This window comes from Chiloscyllium plagiosum, unplaced genomic scaffold (assembly GCF_037043375.1).
Source record: "Chiloscyllium plagiosum isolate Xiang-an unplaced genomic scaffold, Cpla_swu_hap1 HiC_scaffold_10, whole genome shotgun sequence".
Taxonomy (NCBI): Eukaryota; Metazoa; Chordata; class Chondrichthyes; order Orectolobiformes; family Hemiscylliidae; genus Chiloscyllium; species Chiloscyllium plagiosum.
The window spans coordinates 7049060-7071800 of NW_028270148.1; the positions used below are offsets into that span (position 1 = coordinate 7049060).

Sequence of the window (22741 nt, forward strand, 5' to 3'; positions counted from 1 at the left end):
AAAATAAAACAAAGATCTGTGAATGTTGGAAATCTGATCCAAAAACAGAAATTACTGGAGGATCTCACCAGGTCTGACAGCATCTGTGGGAAGGAAGCAGAGTTCAGTGACCCTTCTTCAGATCTGGTTTCAAAACATTAATTCTGTTTTCTCTCCACAAATACTGCCAGACCATAGGGACCATAGAGCTGTACAACAAAGAATCAGACCCTTCAGTCCAACTCGTCCATACTGGCCAGATATCCTAAATTAATCTAGTCCCATTTGCCAGCATTTGGCCATTATCCCTCTAATTCCTTCCCATTCATACACCTATCCAGATGCCTTTTAAATGTTGTAATTGTACCAGCCTCTACCACTTCCTCTGGCAGCTCATTCCACACAATCTACCATCCTCTGTGTGAAAATGTTGCCCTTTAGGCCCCTGTTAAAGCTCTCCCCTCTCCCCTTAAACCTATGCCCTTCCTACCCTGGGATAAAGACTTTGGCTATTCATCCTATCCATACCCCTTATGATTTTATAAACCTTGAATATGTCTGCTCTCACAACAGTTGCGCTCAGAACCAAGAACAGAATCCGTTTCAGCTATGATGGCTCCTGGAGTGGAATAGTCCACTGTCCCCCCCCTCAGCCTCGTCCAATTGCAGCCTCCTTCGTTGTCTGATTTTAATTCCTCAACCACTGGTGACCACGCCTTCTTCACTAGTCCTGACCCCAAACCTTGGAATTCCTTCCCTGTCACTCTCCCTGCCCCCTACCTCCCTCCTTTAAAACCATCCTTAATCCTCATTTGTTCATCTGGGTTAATATTCCCTCACACATTTTATAATTCTCTGGTGAAGCACTTTTTCTATTGTGTCAAAGGAGCTATATAAATACGAATTGTTGTTGAGAACAGTAATTAAAGAGCAAACACTGACCATTATCAGAACAAGGATATACCCAGATTGCAGTTGTGAAGATCAGCCAGGACTATAAATTGGGAGATTACTGTGCAATGTAGTATCTCATATTTGCAACCTTCTAGAATAATGCCAATCTCAATCACTTCTAACCAAACCATTAAACATCCAAGAAAGCTACCAAATAACTACACCAAAATAATAAAATATTTGTATTTACCTGTTTAAATATGTTAATTTAATTTGACCCAAGCCAAATCTCCATGAGTATTTGTATAACTTACAACACCCAACTCCTCCCTGCCTCATCACATCTCCTGCTGAAACCTACATTTAATCTTTTCCAGTGATTATTATTCCAATGTTCACCTGGATGGATGCCCATCTTTCATCTGGAACACCACTAACAGTAACAAAATCAGAAATTGCAGGAAAAGCTCACCAGGTCTGGCAGTGTCTGTGGAGAGAAATCAGAGTTAATGTTTTGGGTCCGGTGACCCTTCCTCAGAACTGCAGAGCTTTCAGTTTTTTATTCACTGCTGTCGGTATCCGAACCTGCTCCAAGTCCCATTCACCATTGCCTCCAGTCACTCCCCAGTCTGGCTCAGCTCACTGTTAGATCCCTATCCTTGTTAGATCCCTATCCTTGTTTCCAAATTCCTTCATGACCTTTTCCTGCCCCATCTCCGTAATCCCCTTCAGCCCACGACCCCCTGAGATCTCTGCACCCCTCTTTACGCTGGCTTCCTGTGTAGATCTGACTTCCATCACTCCTGCCTGAGCAAGAGATGTCGGAAAACCCCCCTCTCCCAACTCTTCACTTCACCTTTTGGTCGATGATGCTCATATCTCATTTTATAACTCGGTGTCAACCCTTGACTGATTGTGCTTGGGACATTGGGACATTGACTACAAGTGCTATATGAGGGGCTCAGTGATTAGCACTGCTGCCTCATGGCGCCAGGGACTGGCCTTGGGTGACTGTCTGTGGGGAGTTTGCAGATTCTCCCAGTGTCTGCGTGGGTTTCCTCCAGTTACTCCCACAGTCCAGGGATGTGCAGGCTACATGGGTTAGCCAGGGAAAATGTAGGGATTGGATGGACAGTGTGATGCTCTTCAGAAGGTTGGTGCACACTTGATGGGCTGAATGGCCTCCTCCTGCATTGTAATGATTCTATGATATTTATGTAAACAGTTGTTGAAACAGCAAATATTGGGGTGAAAATTAAACTTGGATGCTTTAGCATAAAACAATCTGACATATATCAAACTGGGAATGGGATTGGACATTGCAATAGGCCTATCATAGCCTGCCAATGTACTCCCACGCATCTCAAACCACTGCCCAAGATGAAATCCCACTCTCTCTTACCTCTGAACTCACCCATGGTTAAGCACACCGGCAATCCAATGAGTCTTTCACTAGCTTGTATCAGACCCAGGTTGACTGTCTATGATCTAAGGCAGGAGACCTCCCATCAAGCTAAACAGCAATGTGACCACCAGGCAGATGGCTTTCAGCATCTTCAATGTGGGGTGGCAATGGCCGAGTGGAAATGATGCTGGACTATTAATCCAAAAGCTCAGGCAATGTTCTGGGAACCTGGGTTCAAATCCCACCATGGTAGATGTTAGAATTTGAATTCAATAAAGAATCTGGAATTAAGGGTCGAAAGTTGACCATGAGACCATTTCTGATTGTTGGTAAAACCCATCTGGTTCACTAATGTCCTTTAGGGAAGGAAACTGATACCCTTACCTGGTTGAGAAGAGAGTGGGGACTGGAGATCAGAGTCAAGAAGGTGGTGCTGGAAAAGCACAGCAAGTCAGGCAGCATCCGAGGAGCAGGAGAATTGATGTTTCGGGTATAAGCCCTTCATCAGACTCTTCCTGGTCTGGTCTACATGTGACTCCACACCTATAGTAATGGAGTTGACTCTTAACTGCCCTGTGGACCATTAGGGATGGGGCAATAAGTTGCTGACCTGGAGAGTGACAACCGTATCCATGAATGAAAAGGAAACTGGCACCAAGTACAAACCGCATTCACAGTTCCTGAGAGAAGTGTTGTCTTTCACAGACTCCCAAATAAGTACAAGGACAGAGAGATAAAAAAAATTAACTGGACATCAGTCCTGACAACATACCAACAAAATCACTTGCCGCATCAGCTGAATCCGAAACATTTCTCAGGAACTGAAATTTCTCATTTCCAAAGTACAAAGTTAAACAAACAAGTGAGAAAGTGCTGTGTGCCGCTTGCTGAGACACAGCCTGACAGTGCAGAAACTCTTGAATACTGTCACCCAGCACTGCTCAGCTCATCAGGCGGCCTCACTGAGTTTCAGACTCCAAGCCCATTGACACGGCAGTTGGTTGATGTTGACTCTGGGTAGTAGCACCAGCAGACCCTGCTCTCCAAACTTCTCCCACTGCAGACGCTCGGGGTATCCAATGAGGGTTACCTTATTCATAAAATAAATTCAATATTAAACAACAATTTAAAATAATGCACATGTATAAACTGTCTCGATGGTAAGGACAGTTGGATTGAGCTTTTGTCAGTTATCACTCGACCTTTCTTCTGCTCTCTCTCCGTAGCCAGATCTAACCCACAGTACAGCAAACCTTTTATTAACCGGCACATTTTTACGGATGCACCACAGAAAGCATTCTCTCTGAATATAACACTGTGGGCTCATAGAGTCATACAGCCCTTCAGTCCAACCAGTCCATGCCAACCCATAATCCCAAATTAAACTCGCCCCACCTGCCTGCTCCTGGCCCATATCCCTCCAAACCTTTCCTATTCATGTACTTATCCAAATGTCTTTAAAACAGTCTAATTGTACCCACATCCACCACTTCCACTGGAAGTTCATTCCAAACGCAAACCACCCGCTGTATAAAAAAAATTACCCCTCATGTCGTCTGTAAATCTTTCTCCTCTCACTTTAAAAGTCTGCCCCCAAGATTTGAAAGTCCCCCAGCCTGGGGAAAAGATACCAATAATTAAATCTATACCCATGGTAACTGCTCATGCCAAGAAACTGCAGAGAGTTGTGAACACAGCCCAGTCCATCACACAAACCAGCCGTCCATCCATTGACTCCATCTATACTTCCCACTGCCTCGGGAAAGCAGCCAACATTATAAAGACCCCTCCCATCCCAGTCATAATCTCTTCCACCCTCTTCCATCGGGCAGAGATACAAAAGCTTAAACACACATAAGAACAGATTCAAGAACAGCTTCTTCCCCACTGTTATTAGACTTCTGAATGAACCTCTCAAATTAAATTTTATGCTGCTCTCGTTTTCTGTGCACCTTCTCTGCAGCCGTTACATTGTATTTCTCGTTCTGTTCTATTATCCTAATGCACTTTGTATGGTATGATCTACCTGTACTGCATGCAATACAAAACTTTTCACTGTATTTAGGTACACGTGACAATAATAAATCAAAGCAAATTAAATCGAGGGGACCAGGAATGTGCCGGATGATCGAATATTCTGGGTAATCAAGAGGTGCACATTACCTTTGTAAGCACACTCACTGAATAATAGAAATGTAATGCAGGGGCAATACACATCACAGGTAAACTTAATTTACAGCATAAATCACTTAAATAATAATGAAACTTTGTCTTAAATAAAACTTACCAGCAGAGAGCTGGTCACTCCTACCCTCAACTGACCATTCAGGCATTACTGCAGATTGCGGTATTTGAAGAGATATTGACGCAAAATTAAACCAACTCTTGATATTTTATGAGGCCATTTAATTGAACAACAAGTATATTTGGGCAGCACAGTGGCTCAGTGGTTAGCGCTGCTGCCTCACAGCGCCAGGGACCCAGGTTCGGTTCCAGCCTCGGGAGACTGTCTGTGTGGAGTTTGCACATTCTCCCCGTGTCTGCATGGGTTTCCTCCCATGGTCCAAAGTTGTGCAGGTCAGATGAATTGGCAATGCTAAATTGCCCCAGAGTGTTAGGTGCATTAGTCAGAGGGAAATGGGTCTGGGTGGGTTACTCTTCAGAGGGTCGGTGTGGACTGGTTGTGCCAAAGGGCCTGTTTCCACACTGTAGGGAATCTAATCTAATCTTACACTGAGGTGAATAAACTTTGATCAGCATGGGCCATAGGGCCTGTCTCCGTGTTGTAGGACTCTATGACTCTAAAAGCTATACTAATTGGATGGTATATTCAAGGCTGAGGTAGATTTTTAACTAGTTGAAGGAACCAAGATGAATGGTGACAAAGCAGGAAAGTGGAGCTAAGGGTTATCAGGTCTCACTGAATGGATGAACAGACTCAATGGGCTGAATGGCCTGCTTCTGTGCCTATGTAATATGGTCAGAATAATGCCGTAAACCTTGTGGTATTTGAGGTACATAATTTTGCCGGTTTATGGAAGGTGCAGAAGGCGCTGGTTAAAACAATATTTGCTGTACCATGACCATCAGCAGGGGGCGAGGCAAGAACAGGGTCCTGCATTCACTCAGGCCAGAAAGGTGACCAAGACCCACTCTGCTCACTCTAACCTGACCCACACTGATCCTCCGGCCAGGTGAACCAACTAAACCGCCAAGGAATATGAACTGCAGTGGAAACACACATTGTGCATGTGTATTACAGCCTGTAGCAGCTGTCACTTATTCCCATCACATGGCCACGCATGAATTCCCACCCATCACTGCCTGCCAATGGTGGGAGGATTGACCAGTTGACAGTGCACTTGTGTGACCACGTTATGGACGCACCGACCTGGACTGAGGCTCGAACCCGCAACCTCTGGCTCAGAGGCAGGGACACTACCCACTGTACCACAAAGGCTTCTAACACACCCTTGTCTGTTATTCAATGATTCAAACCTTTGTTTCTCCTGCTGTAACACGGGGAGCTCCAAGGACCAGCATTCCTAGTTTTGGCCAGGTGAGGAATATTGCATAAACCACCCCTTTCTCCACTCCAGCTGTATACCTGGAAAAACATAATAAATTCTCAGAAGATAAAATGTCTTCAATAATTGACAAACAGCATTGGCACCATCACACTTTCAGAATGGAAATGAGGGCCTGGTCAGTGAGTGAATGAGGCGGCCAAAGGCATTAGTGTAAATGGGATTGGGGAGCTGTGTAGAGTGAGATAATGTATGAGGTATGGTCTCAATGAACGGTGGAACAGGTTTGTGTGGCTAAGCTCTCTCCTCCTGTTCCAATGGGGTGGTAGTGGCTCAGTGGGGTTCGATTCCAGCCTCAGGCAACTGTCTGTGTGGAGTTTGCACATTCTCCCTGTGTCTGCGTGGGTTTCCTCTGGGTGCTCCAGTTTCCTCCCACAATCCAAAGATGTGCAGGCTCGGTGGAAATTGCCTACAGTGTACAGGAACGCATAGGCTAGGTGCATTAGTCAGGGGAAATGTAGAGTAATATGATAGGGGAATGGGTCGGGTGGGATACTCTTTCAGAGGGTTGATGTAGACATGTTGGGCCAAATGGCCTGTTTCCACACCGTGGGGATTCTGCAATGAGAAATGAGCAGATCAAAATGCTGGCAAAGAGGAATATTTGAAAGGAATGTTTGACATTCAAGGGGTCAGAATGGGGCCCCTGGTTTAACAACTCTGTGAGAAGACAGCAGTTCCAATAGTGCAGCACTCCCTCAGGACTGCACTGGAGAGTCACTGTGCTCCAGTCTCCGGAGGGAAACTTGATAAAGAGACCTTGTGACAGCGGAGGGGTGGACTGTTACCTATTGAGGAATAGAGGCAGGGTGCCTGCAGAGTGGAGAGATAAATTTATCTTCATTTATCTCTCCACTCTGCAGGCACCCTGCCTCTATTCCTGATGAAGGGCTTTTGCCCGAAACATCAATTTTCCTGCTCTTCGGATGCTGCCTGACCTGCTGTGCTTTTCCAGCACCAATCTGATCTAGACTCTGGTTTCCAGCATCTGCAGTCATTGTTTTTACCTGTTACCTATTGAGCCATGGCTGATAGCAATGTGCTAACATCAGAACAGAGGAACCAGGAGCAGGAGTAGGCCATCTGGCTCCTCGAGCCTGCTCAGCCATTCAATAAGATCATGGCTGACCTCTGATACACTCCTGTCTATCACATTTGGTCTCAAATTTCAGAACAATGGAGAGCTTCTCGAATACAAGGTAAAGGGCACGTATTGCTGAGGCTGTACAAGGCTCTGTTCAGAGCCCTTCTGGAATATTGTGAGCAGCTTTGGGGCCCGTATCGAAGGAAGGATGTGTTGGCATTGGAGACAGACCAGAGGAGGTTTACAAGAATAATTTCAGGGATGATGGGCTTGTCATATGAGGAACGGTTGAAGACTCTGCGTCTGTTCTCGATGGAGTTTAGAAAGATGAAGGGCAGAATCTGATTGAGTACTGAGGCACCTAGATAGAGTGGACTGTGGAGAAGATGATTCCCTCGTAGGAGAGGCTAGGACACAAGGAGAAGAGCCTCAGGTGAAGAGATGAACTGAAATGAAGAGGGTGGTAACTCTGTGGAACTCGTTGCTGCAGAGGGCTGTGGAGGCCAGGTTATTGAGTGTATTTAAGAGAGAGATAGATAGGTTCTTGATTCGTAAGGGGATCAAGGGTTACAGGGAGAAGGAAGGAGAATAGGGTTGAGAAATACATTAGGGGCCATGATTGAATGGTGGAGCAGATTTGATGAGCTGAATGGCCTAATTTCTGCTTCTATATTTTATGGTTTTACAGTCTCTCCATCATTAGCAAAACGTCAACAGAGGGAAAATCTGACGGTCTCTCGCATAAACATAACAGCTACATTTCTTGTGGGAACTAGGGTTGGGGTGTGGGGGGCTAAATTTTACACCTGTGTGTCACAGACAGTCTGTCTAATACAGAAACTGCCTCCACTCATCTCCAATTCTTCTTAGCCAGCAGTGGGAAACAGAACATGTGCATGTTACACCTGACGGAGCAGGTTTAACCTTTTCAGAGAGTCTCAGACAGTTAGGAAGCCCTTTTTTGCAGAGGTGCCCTGCATCCTCTTGGATATGGTCCTGGAATACCTTTAGCGGGGCTCCAGTACCCTTTGGGAAGGGTAAGGTGTACCTTGAGATTGTCACAAGTGGAGTAGACACGCAAGTACATAAACTCAATTAAAACTGTCAATCACATTATCACTGTCAAAAGCAACTGAGAAGCTGCTACAAATACAAAAAATGTTGGAAATCACAGCAGGTCAGGGAGCATCCATGGACAGGATATGGAACAAGCTAACGTTTCAAGTCTCAAAGATTCTTCGTCAGAGTTGGTAGGCATTAGAAGCTCCCACCCTTTAAATATTGAAAAATAAACTCTCTTGAACGTTAAAAGCAAAAGCTGCTATTTCTCTCTGTCTGTTCACAGAAGCACAGGGATTACCATCATAAGATTCATATTGTAGGTCTGATTTCACAACCTTGCATTATCACAGTTGGCTGCCCGTAACTCACAGTTTGCTCCAAGTTTTGATTAATGCTTTGAAGTGGACTATAAATTCCAATGTGTGTGTTTTTATGAGATTAGCAAAAAGTAACTGCATGAATTGATTTTGTTCAATCAATTGGAAATTTTAAAAAATAATAAATTCTTCAATGGACAATTAGAACTTTACTTCATCTTATTTCAGCATGAACCCCGAGGCCTAGTCATGATGTGGAGGTGCCGGTGTTGGCCTGGGGTATACAAGGTCAGAAGTCACATGACACCAAGTTATAGTCCAACAGGTTTATTTGAAATCACAAGCTTTCAGAGCGCTGTCCCTTCATCAGGTGAAGTTCATCTGACCTGCTGAAGGAGTAGCGCTCCAAAAGCTTGCCTGACAGTCGCCTGAGGCTGGAATCGAACCCGGGTCCCTGGTGCTGTGAGGCAGCAATGCTAACCACTGAGCCACTACCACCCCATTGGAACAGGAGGAGAGAGCTTAGCCACACAAACCTGTTCCACTGTTCATTGAGACCATACCTCATACATTATTTCAGTCTACATAGCTCCCCAATCCCATTTACACCCTGGAAAAGCACAGTAGGTCAAGCAGCTTCCAAGGAGCAGGAGCAGCAGGGGTGGCACGGTGGCTCAGTGGTTAGCACTGCAGCCTCATGTGACTTCTATGACATGGTGTCATGTGACTTCTGACCTAATCATGATGGATATTGGCCACCCCAAGAATAAAACTTCCCACCTCTGCCCCCTAGAGGCCTTGTTCTTTATAAACCTACCAGACTCCAGGAGTGATGGTATCATTCTGCACTCTCCAGGTCTTTGTACTGTATACTGCCTCGCCATTTACTTGCAGCCACTGCCCCATCTGCCTCAGCCTCTCCTCAAAGATAGGGAGTATCCGTCCATCATGAGTGGAGCCAATATTCATCAAGAGATTTCCTCCACAGGAGATGGTCTCAACCAGGGTCTGGAATGAGTGAACGAAAGAATCAATGCTTCTCACAGACAAATCTTCCATAAATATTTTTCAAAGTGATATTTGTCTGGTTAGAATTCCTTGTTAATATGTGATATCATGCAAACAAAGTTTACAGTTTCCCAGTCCGAATAATTTAAGCTTTAATCCAGCTTTTAAAATACACGGTAGTCGAGAAGGGGCCTGGAAGCAAGCTAGGCAGCATCAGGAGGTGGAGAGGTCGATGTTTTGAGTTTAACTCCTCTTCAGGACTGGGGGTGGGTGGAAGGGGAACATCAGAAAAAGGTGGGGTGAGTGGGGTTAAACAGCACACAAACAGGCCATTCGACCCAATCGGTGTATATCAGCTCAATGTAAAGTTTTCTCCCGGTACCTTCCACTACCATCACAAGAAGTGCAAAACCTGCACCCACACCTCCCCCCTCACCTCCGTCCAAGGCCCCAAAGCATCCTTCCACATTCGACAGAAATTTACCTGTACTTCCGCCCATGTCATCTACTGTATCCGTTGCACCCAATGCGGTCTCCTCTACATCGGGGGGACAAGACGAAAACTTGCGGAAAGTTTCAGAGAACATCTCTGGGACACCCACACCAACCAACCCCACCGCCCTGTGGCTGAACACTTTAACTCCCCCTCCCACTCCACCAAGGACATGCAGATCCTGAGCCTCCTCCATCACCACTCCCTAACCACCTGGAGGAAGAATGCCTCATCTTCCACCTTGGGACCCTGCAACCACACGGGATCGATGTGGATTTCAGCAGTTACCCATTTCCCCTCCCCCCACCTTATCCCAGTCCCAAGCCTCCAACTCGGCACCGCCCTCTTGACCTGTCCATCACCTTTCCCACCTATCCACTCCACCCTTCTCTCCGACCTATCACCTTCATCTACCTCTCACATTCTCAGCTCCCTTTCCCCCATGCCCCCCTCCACCCCCTCACCCCCCTCCCATTTATCTCTCATCCCCGGCCCACAAGCCTCATTCCTGATGAAGGGTTTATGCATAAAATGTCGACTCTCCTGCTCCTCGGATGCTGCCTGACCTGCTGTGCATTTCCAGCAGCTCACTCTGACTCTGATCTCCAGCATCTACAGTCCTCAGTTTCTCCCAGTGTGAGGTTTTGCCTGATATTGATATTGTCATGCACTTTGGGACGTTTGTCCACATTAAAAGGTGCTACATAAATGCAGACTGGTGCTTGTTCTTTGCTAATATTGCAAAATGGACTCATGGCAAATTGTTTCATTTTAATTTTTTTCCTAAGAGCATATTTCATCATTTATATTTTTATTTTTTTGTTTTGAGCAAAGTAAAGATGTCAATGGTCCCACTGTAATCTCTCATGGTTGTGAACCTGTAACTGACCTGAAATGTAACCATTTTATTTACAGGAATACCTTCCTTACTGGGCAGCCCATGATTGCATCAATTCTCATTTTGAACCCTATTGGTTGGGCTTCTTAGTGATCTCCCATTGGTTTACAGATTCGGCAAAGAAATATGTTGGACCAATCCGAATGATCAGATATTGGTTAGGCTATTATGCAATCTTTGATCTCATTGGTTAGCAGCCCCATCAATGGAAGTGTCCCACCAATAAGTAATCCTATTACAGGCGAATGACCCAAATAAAGATGCAGACATAGAGGAAAAGAAGGAATGGAAGAAAAGATAGGGAGACATATCAAGGGAGGGAGAGACAGATACCTGTATATAGCGAAAGAGAGATAGCAAGATGGAAGGACAGATAGTTATTAGATTAGATTCCTTACAGTGTGGAAATAGGCCCTTCGGCCCAACAAGTCCACACCGATCCTCCAAGGAGTAACCCACCCAGACACATTTTCCTCTGACTAATGCACCTAACACTACGGGCAATTTGGCACAGCCAATTCACCTGACCTGCACATCTTTGGACTGTGGGAATAAACCAAAGCACCTGGAGGAAACCCACACAGACACGGGGACAAACTCCACACTGACAGTTGCCTGAGGCTAGAATTGAACCTGGAACCCTGGTGCTGAGAGGCTGCAGTGCTAATCACTGAGCCACCCTGCCACCCCTGCTGCTCCTGCTCCTGCTCCTTGGAAGCTGTTTGACCTACTGTGCTTTTCCAGAACTACACTCTTTGACTCTGATCTCCAGCATCTGCGGTCCTCACTTTCTCACAGCACTTTACAAAAATAATGGTAAGGGAGAACAGCGACCCAGGAGGCTTTCAGTTAGTTTTCCACACAGAAGATACACAGAGAGGTATTTCTGCTTTACCAGCCCCTCTGCTCCATTGCTCATACCAAAACCTGGAAAGGAGCTGACAAAACATTGCAGTCAGGCAGATTCCCCTCTAGGTCATCATCTTCACCCTGTCGGCTTTCACTCGCACTGATGTGCAGGAGCCGGTGTCGGACTGGGGTGGGCAAAGTTAAAAATCACACACCAGGTTATAGTCTAACAGGTTTATTTGGAAGCACTAGCTTTTGGAGCGCTGCTCCTTCATTAGCTACCTCACAAAGGAGCAGTGCTTCGAAAGCTAGTGCTTCCAAATAAACCTGTTAGACTATAACCTGATGTTGTGTGATTTTTAACTTTGTTCACTCTCACTGTTCAGGAAAAGGCATTATTGCACACAATTAAGGGATATGGGTCAAAGGCAGTTATATGGGGTTAGGCCGATCAGCCATCATCTCATTGAATTAGACAGGCATGAGACTGGAAGAACACAGCAAGCCAGGCAGCATCAGGAGCTGCAGAAATCGCCGTTTCAGGTGTAACCCTTCATTAGGGCTGGTTGTGAGCAGAGCTGCGTATAAAGGGAGTGGTGGGGGCAGGGTGGTGAGGTGGGGATAGGTGAAGACAGGTAGAGGGCATGACCTGGTTGGTCAATGGGAGGAATGAATCCAGTTAGTGGCATGGAGCAGTGGAAGGGAGGGGGAGGGGCTGGGAAGGGAGTCAGGGGATGGGGAGTGAAGTTATTTGAAATTGGAGGACTCAATGTTGTGTCCTCTGGGCTGTAGGGTGCCAAAAAGGAAGATAAGGTGTTGTTCCTCCAGTAGGAGTTGTGGTTTGTTTTGGCAATGGAGGAGGCCAAGGATGGTTCTGCAGGCCAATTGGAAAATGATGAATAGAAGGTAGTTAGACCGCTTTGACAAAGGGTCAGTTAGACTCGAATCGTCAGGTATTTTCTCTCCTTACAGATGCTGCCAGACCTGTTGGGACTTTCCAGCATTTTCTCTTATGGTTTTGTAGGAAAGGGTGTGGGAAATGGGCGGTGACTGGGAGCCTCTGCGATGCTCGGTGAGCCGTTCCCTAAGTTACGTTCGGTCTCCCCGATGTAGAGAAGGCCACATCGGGGGCACCTGATGCAGTAAACTAGGTTGGAGGAGACGCATCTGGAAGGGCTATTTGGTGCCCCGGATGGAGGTGAGGGGGACGGTGTACCGGCAGGTTTTGCAACTTTTACAGGCTCAAGGGGCTGAATGGCCTATTCCGGTTTCTATGTAACTCATAAAGTGCTCCGTAAACATGCTTTGTGCACTCTCCTTAGCTTGAAGGGATATCCACCCTTTAGAATCCACAATCCAAAAGAAAAGAGAAAAATAAATATGTGATCTTTACAACAGAGAGAGAATGACAGACAGCCAGAAAAAAAGACTTGCATTTATATAGCACCTCTCATGACCACCAGACCTGGCAAGATGCATCCTAGGTAAATATGATCTTTTTGAAATGTAATCCTTTTTTCAATGTAAGAAAAGCTAAAGCCAGTTGGTGCACAGAAATCCCCACAGCCAGCAAGGTAACAATGATCAGAAAAGATTTCCATGGAGGAAAATACATCGACGAAGGCACCAAGAGGATTCCCTGCATTTCTTCAAAGTCATGGTGTGGGATCCTCACTGCAGGCACGACTGGGTTGGAAGACAGCACTTGTGACAGCGCAGCACTCTCTCACTGCACCTCAGTCCCAAAAGCACCCTCACTGATGGGCAGCCACCCTGCAGGTAAATGGCCTCAGGACTCATTAGGCAGGCTACACTGATGGGGAAGAGGGGAACCAATCACAAGGTCAGAGTGAGGGGTGTTCTCCAGCAATTCTTGCCAATGTGGTGGTTGCTGAAGAGGCAGGGCAAAGGTCATAGGCCATGGCATCATCCAACGCCCCCAATTTAACCACCCACTCCCATGGCTTCAGCCCATTCGCAGGCAGTGTGTGGAATTCCAACCAGAGACAGACAGACAGACAGACATTGAGAGACAGAGACAGCGCAAAGCTCAGAAGTACAGAGAGAGGCAGGGAGTATGCATATTACCTTCACCAGTTCTTCTATTGAAAGATAATCACTGAGTTTGGCGTCTCTTCTGTATCCCCAGGATTTCCGGTCTATGCTCATGCAATTCTCCCACTTATGAGCCAGCAGGTGGCCTGGGTTATACCGATCAGTACAGGTGTAGTAGCCACCATGCTTGCAGATTGTGCCATATCCCCAGCGGTCATTAGTTACAACCGTCTTCCCAACTGGGCTAGAACAACAATATTACAGGAGCAGAGTTAAATGAGGGGGGAGGTAAGTGTCTAACAGTGAAGGGACTGTGTTCTGTTTGTTTACGTCTCAGACATTTTACAGACAGGATTCCTCACCCAGAAAGCAAAGGGAGCTGCATGTATACAGCAATAGTTACACCCAGAGTGCCGTTCGGGATGGAGGCTCAGCATTTGACCCAGCAGCAGTGAAGGAACAGTGATATGTTTCCAAATTATACAGCAGGTTCATGTCAGGCACAACAGGAAAACCAGGGGATTGAGGGTGGAAAACGAGTGGAGTCAGAGGTGTGAAGGGATTGGAATTAGGTGGGGAAGAGTGTTTCCACTTGTTTTCCCTTCCTAACCTTGCCTACTCCCTACTTTCTGGGGAAGCTATCTCCCAGTAGTATTATGACCCGACTATTAATCCAGTGAGCCAGGAAATGTTCTAGGAACCTGTGTTTGTATTCCACCACGGCAGATGGTGGAATTTGAAATCAATAAAAATCTGGAATTTAGAGTTGAACAATCAGCATGAAACCATTGTCTCCAGCTGGAATAACCTATTTAGTTCATTAATGTTCTTTAAGGAAGGAAACTGCTGTCCTTAATCAGTCTGGCTTACAGAGGACTCCAGACCCACAGCAACATGGTTGACTCTTAACTACCCTCTGGGCAATTAGGGATGGATAATCCCTTGCTAACGACGCCCACATCCCATGAATGAATGGAAATTAAGGTGAGGATGGTTACTGGTTCACCTACACACACAGCTCAGTACCTGTGGTTATAGAGCCAATCCAGGAAACCAGTGCTGTTCCAGTAGGTGTCGGGTGCATCTCCATCTCCATCAGACCAGAGAATTTCTGGCTGGTATTTGTTCACGATTTCGTACAGCTCTGGTAAGCTCTTGGTTGTGGGGAACTTGTTGGTCGTGAACACATTGGCAGCATCTTCCAGGAAATCTGGGTTAAACCATTCAAAGAGAGAATGGTACAGGCCAAATCTCAGCTTTGTCCGGTTTCTGACAGCATGGGCCAGCTCTCCAACGAGATCACAGTGAGGACCTGAGTCAACTGCATTCCAATTCCATGAGTACTTTGATCCCCACAGTGTAAAGCCTAAACAAATCACACAAACAACATCTCCTGAATGAAACATTAACACATTCTCCATCTCTGCGCCCAACCTATTTGCAACATTTTCAGACGGAGAATCGGGATTATTCCCACTGAAAGGCAAAACGGAGTTTGGCCAAAGTGGGTGAATAAATAGTTGAGGAACCAAGGAAAGGAGTGTGTGGATTAATCATGGGATTTTAAAAGATAGCTGGGAGTTTGTGAGGAAGTGGTGTTCCTGAGGTTGAGTGATTGAAGTGACAACAATGTCAATATTCAAGGTGACATTGGAGACACAAATGAAGGAAGAGGATTGGAGGGATTTGAGAATATGGTGGGCAAATGTGATCGTCCGTATTTGGATGCGCTGGGTTCACATTCATTCGCCGGGGATAGAGAAAATGTCACACTTCCTTCTTTTGATTTCTCCTTCCCTATAAACTTAACAAACAAACACACGCACATGAGGAATCATCCAATATGAACATGAAGAAAGATTAGTCCTAATAAATTTTTGCAATAAATAAATTTTTATCTTAACGGCAAAAGGGATAACAGTCCTGACTGTTTAAAGAAAACTATTTTAAAAAGCTTGCTTTAGAATCACAGAATCTCTATAGTGTGGAAGAGGCCCTTCAGCCCAACAAGTCCACACTGACCCTCCGAACAGTATCCCACCCAAATCCATTTCCTTACCCTGTTACTCTACATTCACCCCTAACTCACACATCCTGGAACACTATTGGCAATTGAGCATGGCCAATTCGCCCTAACCTGCACATCTTTGGACTGTGGGAGGAAACTGGTGCACCTGGAGGAAACCACACAGACACAGGGAGAATGTGCAAACTCCACACAGACGTTGAACCCGGGTTCCTGGTGCTGTGAGGCAACAGTGCTAACCACTGAGCCACTGTGCTTCAATATACTAGTACCATGTACCCCTATCAACAATGACCATTTCATACTGACAGCTGGGCTTTGAATTCCTCTACCATCTCAGGCTGGCTCTCTAGAATAGTTGGTGGATTGCAATCACTCTATGATGCAGATGGAAATGCTTGAAGGGAATAGGAGATCCTGCCAATAGTGGAACAATGCTGTCTCTTTAAGTGCTTTTGTTTTGAAGATATGTACTGAGGCAGAAGTACTGAACAGGCGACTTGAGTGAACAGCTTGGGAGTTTTTTTTTTAAGTAACAGCCTGAAATGGGTGTGGCTTGATTTCTGCATTTTGGTTTTTCAGGAACATCAGAAGATATTGGAACCTCAAAAGAGTTGGAAGCTTCAGTGAGTGTCTCCTACCTACTACTCTGTCTGAACTTTCTCTTGATGTTGTTTCCTCCTGGATTGAAGAACTGCATGTGAGAATCTGTGTCTGAATTTCCTTTCTTTTTGCCAGGGGGTGTGCTTATGGGCTGTTACTATATTGGAACGGTTAAGTACTTTATCTGCTAAGTTTCCAATCTGTTAAGTTATTTGGTTCTATTGTAACTACAATGCTTAAACAAATAGTGTTTCGCGTAATGTTGAGTTGTTTGACCAGTCGCATTGCATCTGAGACTTGTTACATTTGAATTTAAGGGCAAGGGTCTAGGTGACATTCGTAAAATATTTTTGAGGGCTGATCTAATCCACAACAATACAGGTCTGGATCTTAATAGCAAGGCCTCAGTTACAGCCAGCCTTGGGCACTGGCAAGATTGAGTAGGCAGTGGGCAATGGGAGCTGCTACCAAATAGAGGTAAAAATCTCTGGAAACAAAGTGGATGATAACAGAACAGAGAGTGGCAGAAGATGTCACTGAGGAAGAACGGCGATGGGGAGAAGCTGGAACTGTCACTACGGTGTTGAGGAAGACGAAGGAGAGGGCCAGAGTACAGAAGAGTCAAGACCAACAATAGGCCATTCAGCCCCTTGAATTCTGTCCTTTGGTAAGACCAGTGATGATCTGTCTGTGACATCAACTCAACTCCCCCGTCTACCCTCTCCCCCCCCACCAACAACCACTGAGCCCCATGTTGAGCAAAGCTTTATCCTAGGAATGAGGTGGAGGTGCCGGTGTTCGACTGGGGTGGACAACGTCAGAAGTCACATGACACCAGGTTATAGTCCAACAGGTTTATTTGAAATCACAATTTTGGAGCACTGCACCTTCATCAGGTGAGGTCCCTATTGTCCCTGTCGTCACTTCTTCTGAGGAAGGAGCAGCGCTCTGAAAGCTTGTGATTTCAAATAAATCTGTTGGACTATAACCTCGTGTTGTGTGACTTCTGACCCTACCTCAGAAAGGGGGGTGATATGGGATATGGGAGTAAGAGTGCCTGCAGTGAAATCTCTGTTAAACTACTGGAAGAGGTAGTGGAGAGTTAATGTGTGGGAAGCAGAGTGTGGTGGGTGACTACTCAATACCCCTTCAAACTTTCAGCCATTTATCGAGATGCTCCCACAGACAAGGTGAAAAGTAACTTTTACTTGATGACCTCGGTTGTGGGCAAGTTGTTGGAGGGAATCCTGAGGGACAGGATGTACATGTATTTGGAAAGGCAAGGACTGATTAGGGATAGTCAATATGGCTTCGTGCGTGGGAAATCATGTCTCACAAACTTGATTGAGTTTTTTGAAGAAGTAACAAAGAGGATTGATGAGGGCAGAGTGGTAGCTGCAATCTATATGGACTCCAGTAAGGCGTTCGACAAGGTTCCCCATGGGAGACTGATTAGCAAGGTTAGATCTCATGGAATACAGGGAGAACTAACCATTTGGATACAGAACTGGCTCAAAGGTAGAAGACAGGATGGTGGTGGAGGGCTGTTTTTCAGACTGGAGGCCTGTGACCAATGGATTGCCACAAGGATCGGTGCTGGGTCCACTACTTTTTGTCAAATGATTTGGATGCGAGCATAAGAGGTACAGTTAGTAAGTTTGCAGACGACACCAAAATTGGAGGTGTAGTGGACAGCGAAGAGGGTTACCTCAGATTACAACAGTATCTTGACCAGATGGGTCAATGGGCTGAGAAGTGGCAGATGGAGTTTAATTCAGATAAATACGAGGTGCTGAATTTTGGGAAAGCAAATCTTAGCAGGACTTATACACTTAATGGTAAGGTCCTAGGGAGTGTTGCTGTACAAAGAGACCTTGGAGTGCAGGTTCATAGCTCCTTGAAAGTGGAGTCGCAGATAGGTAGGATAGTGAAGAAGGCATTTGGTATGCTTTCCTTTATTGGTCAGAGTTTTGAGTACAGGAGTTGGGAGGTCATGTTGCGGCTGTACAGGACATTGGTTAGGCCACTGTTGGAATATTGCCTGCAGTTCTGGTCTCCTTCCTATCGGAAAGATGTTGTGAAACTTCCAAGGGTTCAGAAAAGATTTACAAGGATGTTGCCAGGGTTGGAGGATTTGAGCTATAGGGAGAGGCTGAACAGGCTGGGGCTGTTTTCCCTGGAGCGTCAGAGGCTGAGGGGTGACCTTATAGAGGTTTCCAAAATTATGAGGGCATGAAGTTAAAAATCACACAACACCAGGTTATAGTCCAACAGGTTTAATTGGAAGCACTAGCTTTCGGAGCGCTGCTCCTTCATCAGGTGGTAGTGGAGGACACAATTGTCAGACACAGAATTTATAGCAAATGTTTACAGTGTGATGTAACTGAAATTATACATTGAATAATACCTTAATTGTTTGTCGAGGCTTTCATCTGTTAGAATACTATGATAGTTTCACTTATTTCATGTGTAAATCACAAAACCTTTTTTTAAAAAGGTTACATTCTCCGGTTAACTGTAACAATGGGTGTTTGCCAGACAATATGTTGAAGGTGTTAGCCCCCCGTGTTCTCTGTCTCTGCCATAATGTTTAGACCGATTGTAAACTAAAAAGTGAGATAACAGAGTTTTACATGAATTCATGCAGTTTTTGAGCAGAGAACAATGTAACTCTGCAAGTACAAATTCACAGACGTAAGACATTCTACACTGACATACACACTCTCTCACTCACAACCCCCCAACCCAGACACACACACACACACACACACACACACACAAAGACCCACATGCACACAAAGACATACACGGTTGTGGGGTGAATTTGTACTTGCAGAGTTACATTGTTCTTTGCTCAAAAACTGCATGAATTCATGTAAAACTCTGTTATCTCACTTTTTAATTTACAATCGGTCTAAACCTTATGGCAGAGACAGAGAACACGGGGGGCTAACACCTTCAACATATTGTCTGGCTAACACCCATTGTTACAGTTAACCGGAGAATGCAACATTTAAAAAAAAGGTTTTGTGATTTACACATGAAAGAAGTAAAGCTATTATAGTATTCTAACTGATGAAAGCCTCGACAAACAATTAAGGTATTATTCAACGTATAATTTCAGTTACATCACACTGTAAACTTTTGCTATAAATTCTGTGTCTGACAATTGTGTCCTCCACAACCACCTGCTGAAGGAGCAGCGCTCCGAAAGCTAGTGCTTCCAATTAAACCTGTTGGACTCTAACCTGGTGTTGTGTGATTTTTAACTTTGTACACCCCAGTCCAACACCGGCATCTCCAAATCATGAAGGGGCATGGATAGGGTCAATAGGCAAAGTCTTTTCCCTGGGGTCAAGAAGTCCAGAACTAGAGGGCATCGGTTTAGGATGAGAGGGGAAAGATATAAAAGAGACATAAGGGGCAACTTTTTCACACAGAGGGAGGTACGGGTATGGAACGAGCTGCCAGATGAAGTGGTGGAGGCTGGTACAATTGCAAGATTTAAGAGGCATTTGGATGGGTATTTGAATAGGAAGGGTTTGGAGGGATATGGGCCAGGTGCTGGCAGGTGGGACTAGATGGGGTTGGGATATCTGGTTGGCATGGACGGATTGGACCGAAGGGTCTGTTTCTATGCTGTACATCTCTATGACTCTATAAGGACTGAGAATGAATAAAGAAACCCACATTGGAATTATTCTTACCGATCAGAAGCCCAGCTCATACCTGCACCTTTAAAATATTGAGCGATGTATTACCTTCATGGTGTTTAGAAGTCAGAACAACATACTTGGCCCCTGAAGCACTCAGTAGTTCAGCCCATTCAGTTGCATTGAAGAAAGAAGCTGAGAACATGGGGGCAAAGTCTGCATAAGTAAATCCAGGAGGATAGTTTTTCTCCATAAACTCAACATAGGGTTTCAGTTTCTCTTTCTGCCAATAGTACCTAAAACAAAATACAAACAAATGAAAACCTTTAATCACTTCAGGCATTATAATTAATGTGCTGGTTTCCATTAACAAACGCTCTCAAAGGCAAATGAACTCCAACCAAAACAGGGCTGTAGTGAGTGACCTTTGACCAAAACTGGGCTATACTTGGGACCATTGACCAAGACCGGGCTATAGCTAGTAACCATTGACTAAAAGCAGGCAATAGTTAGCTACCATCAACCAAGAACAGTCTAGGTAGTTACCATTGATCAAGACCTAGCTATTGTTAGTGACCATCAACCAAGACCAGGCTATAGTTAGTGACTGTCGACCAAGTCTGAGCTATAGTTAATGACCATTGACCAAGACCAAATTGTAGTTAATGGCCATCAACCCAGATCAGACTATAGCTAGTGATCATTGAACAAGACCACACTATAATTAGTGACCATCAACTGAGACCAGGCTATAGTTAGTGACCATCGACACAGATTGGACTATAGGTAGTGACCATCAACTGAGACCACACTTTAGTTACTGACCATCAACCAAGACTGGGTTATAGTGACCATCAACTAAGACTACACTCCAGTTAGTGACCATCAACTGAGGCCAAACTATAGTTCTTCTGTCTCAGAACACTTCAAACCCAAGGCATCAACGTGGACTTCACCAGTTTCCTCATTTCCCCTCCCCCCACCTTACCCCAGTTCCAACCTTCCAGCTCAGCACCACCCTCATGACCTGTCCTACCTGCCAATCTCCCTTCCCACCTATCCACTCCACCCTCCTCCCTGACCTATCACCTCCATCCCCACCCCCATCCACCCATTATACTCTTTGCTACCTTTCCCCACCCTCCTCTCTGACCTATCACCTCCATCCACACCCCCATTCACTTATTGTACTCTTTGCTACCTTCTCCACACCCCCATTTATCTCTCCACCCTGGAGGCTTCCTGCCTCTATTCCTGATGAAAGGCTTTTGCCCGAAACATTGATTTTCCTGCTCCTCAGATGCTGCCTGACCTGCTGTGCTTTTCCAGCACCACTCTGAACTAAACTTTTGTATAGTTAGTGAAGAAGGGCTTATGCCCGAAACGTCGATTCTCCTGTTCCCTGGATGCTGCCTGACCTGCTGCGCTTTTCCAGCAACACATTTCCAGCTCTGATCTCCAGCATCTGCAGACCTCACTTTCTCCTATAGTTAGTGACCATCAACCAAGACCAGGCTATAGTTAGTGACCACTAAGCAAGACTGGACTACAATGTGTAAGCAGCAGCGAGCTCTGGACAATAACCAATAACTGCTAACCATCTGGCGCTAGGGTAAGGAAATTGCTAACTAATCTCAAGTTGGGGATGTTGTTGATTGACAGCTCAAACCCACGCGGGTTAGTTCCGCAAATCAAAAGACGGACACACAATGTCTGTAATGACCCAGGGAAGGGACAGGATATTGGAGAGAGATGTTTGTGAGGGGAGTAATTCCCCCCCTCCCCCGAAGGAGCTGAGTACTCACCAGAACCACTCACTGCCGAAGCTGGGCACTGAGAAAACCCCCCAATGAATGAAGATGCCAAACTTGGCTTGGTCATACCAGGGGGGCAGGGGCCGAGAGTCAATGATGTCCCAGCTCGGAGCTGGCACGGCCTGAGAGCTGGAGAGCAGTGAGAGCTGGAGCGAGAGGAGGCCATTCAGGCACCAGCTGCTGTACATCGCTGTACCCCGCCCAGCAGCTGCAGGCTTTCCAGACCCGGAAATACAAACCAGGAAGAAAAGGCAGACCTCTCTCTCCCTATCACTGTACATTCCCGCTGGGTCCTAGTGAACAGCTCCATCACCCCAGCAATCCTGGGAATGAGATAGGAAACGGCAGAAAGGCTTAGGAACTATCGTCGCCCTCACCCTGTGGAAGTATTAACACTGAGTTCAGCTATAACTTGTGTTAATTCACTTTAACAGCCGTTCACTGATTTGTTTGGATACGGGGTTATCTCGATCCTGGTAAGAATAATGACTGTTCTTACACCACTTGCAGGAGGCCATTCGGCAATCTCTGGGCTGTCCCAGCACTCAGTTAAATCGTGATTTATCTGCATCTTACCCCCTATTAGTTCGCCTCCGTTTCATATCCCTCAAAACCCCTCCCAAACCAAAGTCGGATCAATCGCAGATTTAGCAGCACGAGAGCTGGAGTAGGCCATTCGGCCCCTCGAGTGTGCTCTGCTGTTCTACACGTTCAATATTTGAGTGGTGCTGGAAAAGCACAGCAGGTCAGGCAGCATCCGAGGAGCAGGAAAATCGACGAATACCCGATTCACACACTGCACCCCTATGCCCTGGTGTCATTAGGAATTACACAGAGCAATCTCTTTGTGAAACCTATTTAACGACTCAGCTTGCACAATCTCTGGAGGAAAGAATTTCTAAGATTCAGCAGTGAAGAGGTTCCTCCTCATCTTCAACCTAAATGGCAGGCACTTCATTTTGAAACTGTGCCCCCTGTTCCTAATATTTCTGACAGAATCTCCCAACTTAACAA

General features: G+C 45.7%; 1 protein-coding gene across 2 annotated transcripts; it reads right to left on the reverse strand.

Annotated features, from left to right (window-relative positions):
* Positions 1 to 754: 754 nt before the first annotated feature.
* Positions 755 to 21942, reverse strand: fuca2 (alpha-L-fucosidase 2). 2 transcript variants are annotated; one of them, XM_043695291.2, is made up of 7 exons: positions 21797 to 21942; positions 20022 to 20209; positions 14658 to 14997; positions 13665 to 13875; positions 9146 to 9336; positions 5777 to 5885; positions 755 to 3368 (listed from the first exon to the last, which is right to left on the reverse strand). In XM_043695291.2, exons 1-7 carry the CDS (start codon positions 21913 to 21915, stop codon positions 3228 to 3230), a joined length of 1299 nt encoding a protein of 432 aa, XP_043551226.1. In that variant the 5' UTR covers positions 21916 to 21942; the 3' UTR covers positions 755 to 3227. The 2 variants fall into 2 exon arrangements, with proteins under 2 accessions (XP_043551226.1, XP_043551225.1); XM_043695290.2 differs by having other exon boundaries at positions 758 to 3368; positions 21719 to 21942.
* Positions 21943 to 22741: the final 799 nt, after the last annotated feature.

Excerpts from the sequence above, each read along its gene's own strand:
- fuca2 (XM_043695290.2), bottom strand. The coding sequence starts at position 21,915 with ATGTACAGCAGCTGGTGCCTGAATGGCCTCCTCTCGCTCCAGCTCTCA. Across the intron at positions 14,998-20,021 it reads GACTTCTAAACACCATGAAG|GCTTTACACTGTGGGGATCA; the intron begins GTAATACATCGC and ends TGATTTGTTTAG. Across the intron at positions 3,369-5,776 it reads TTACAGCAGGAGAAACAAAG|GTAACCCTCATTGGATACCC; the intron begins GTTTGAATCATT and ends TTTATGAATAAG.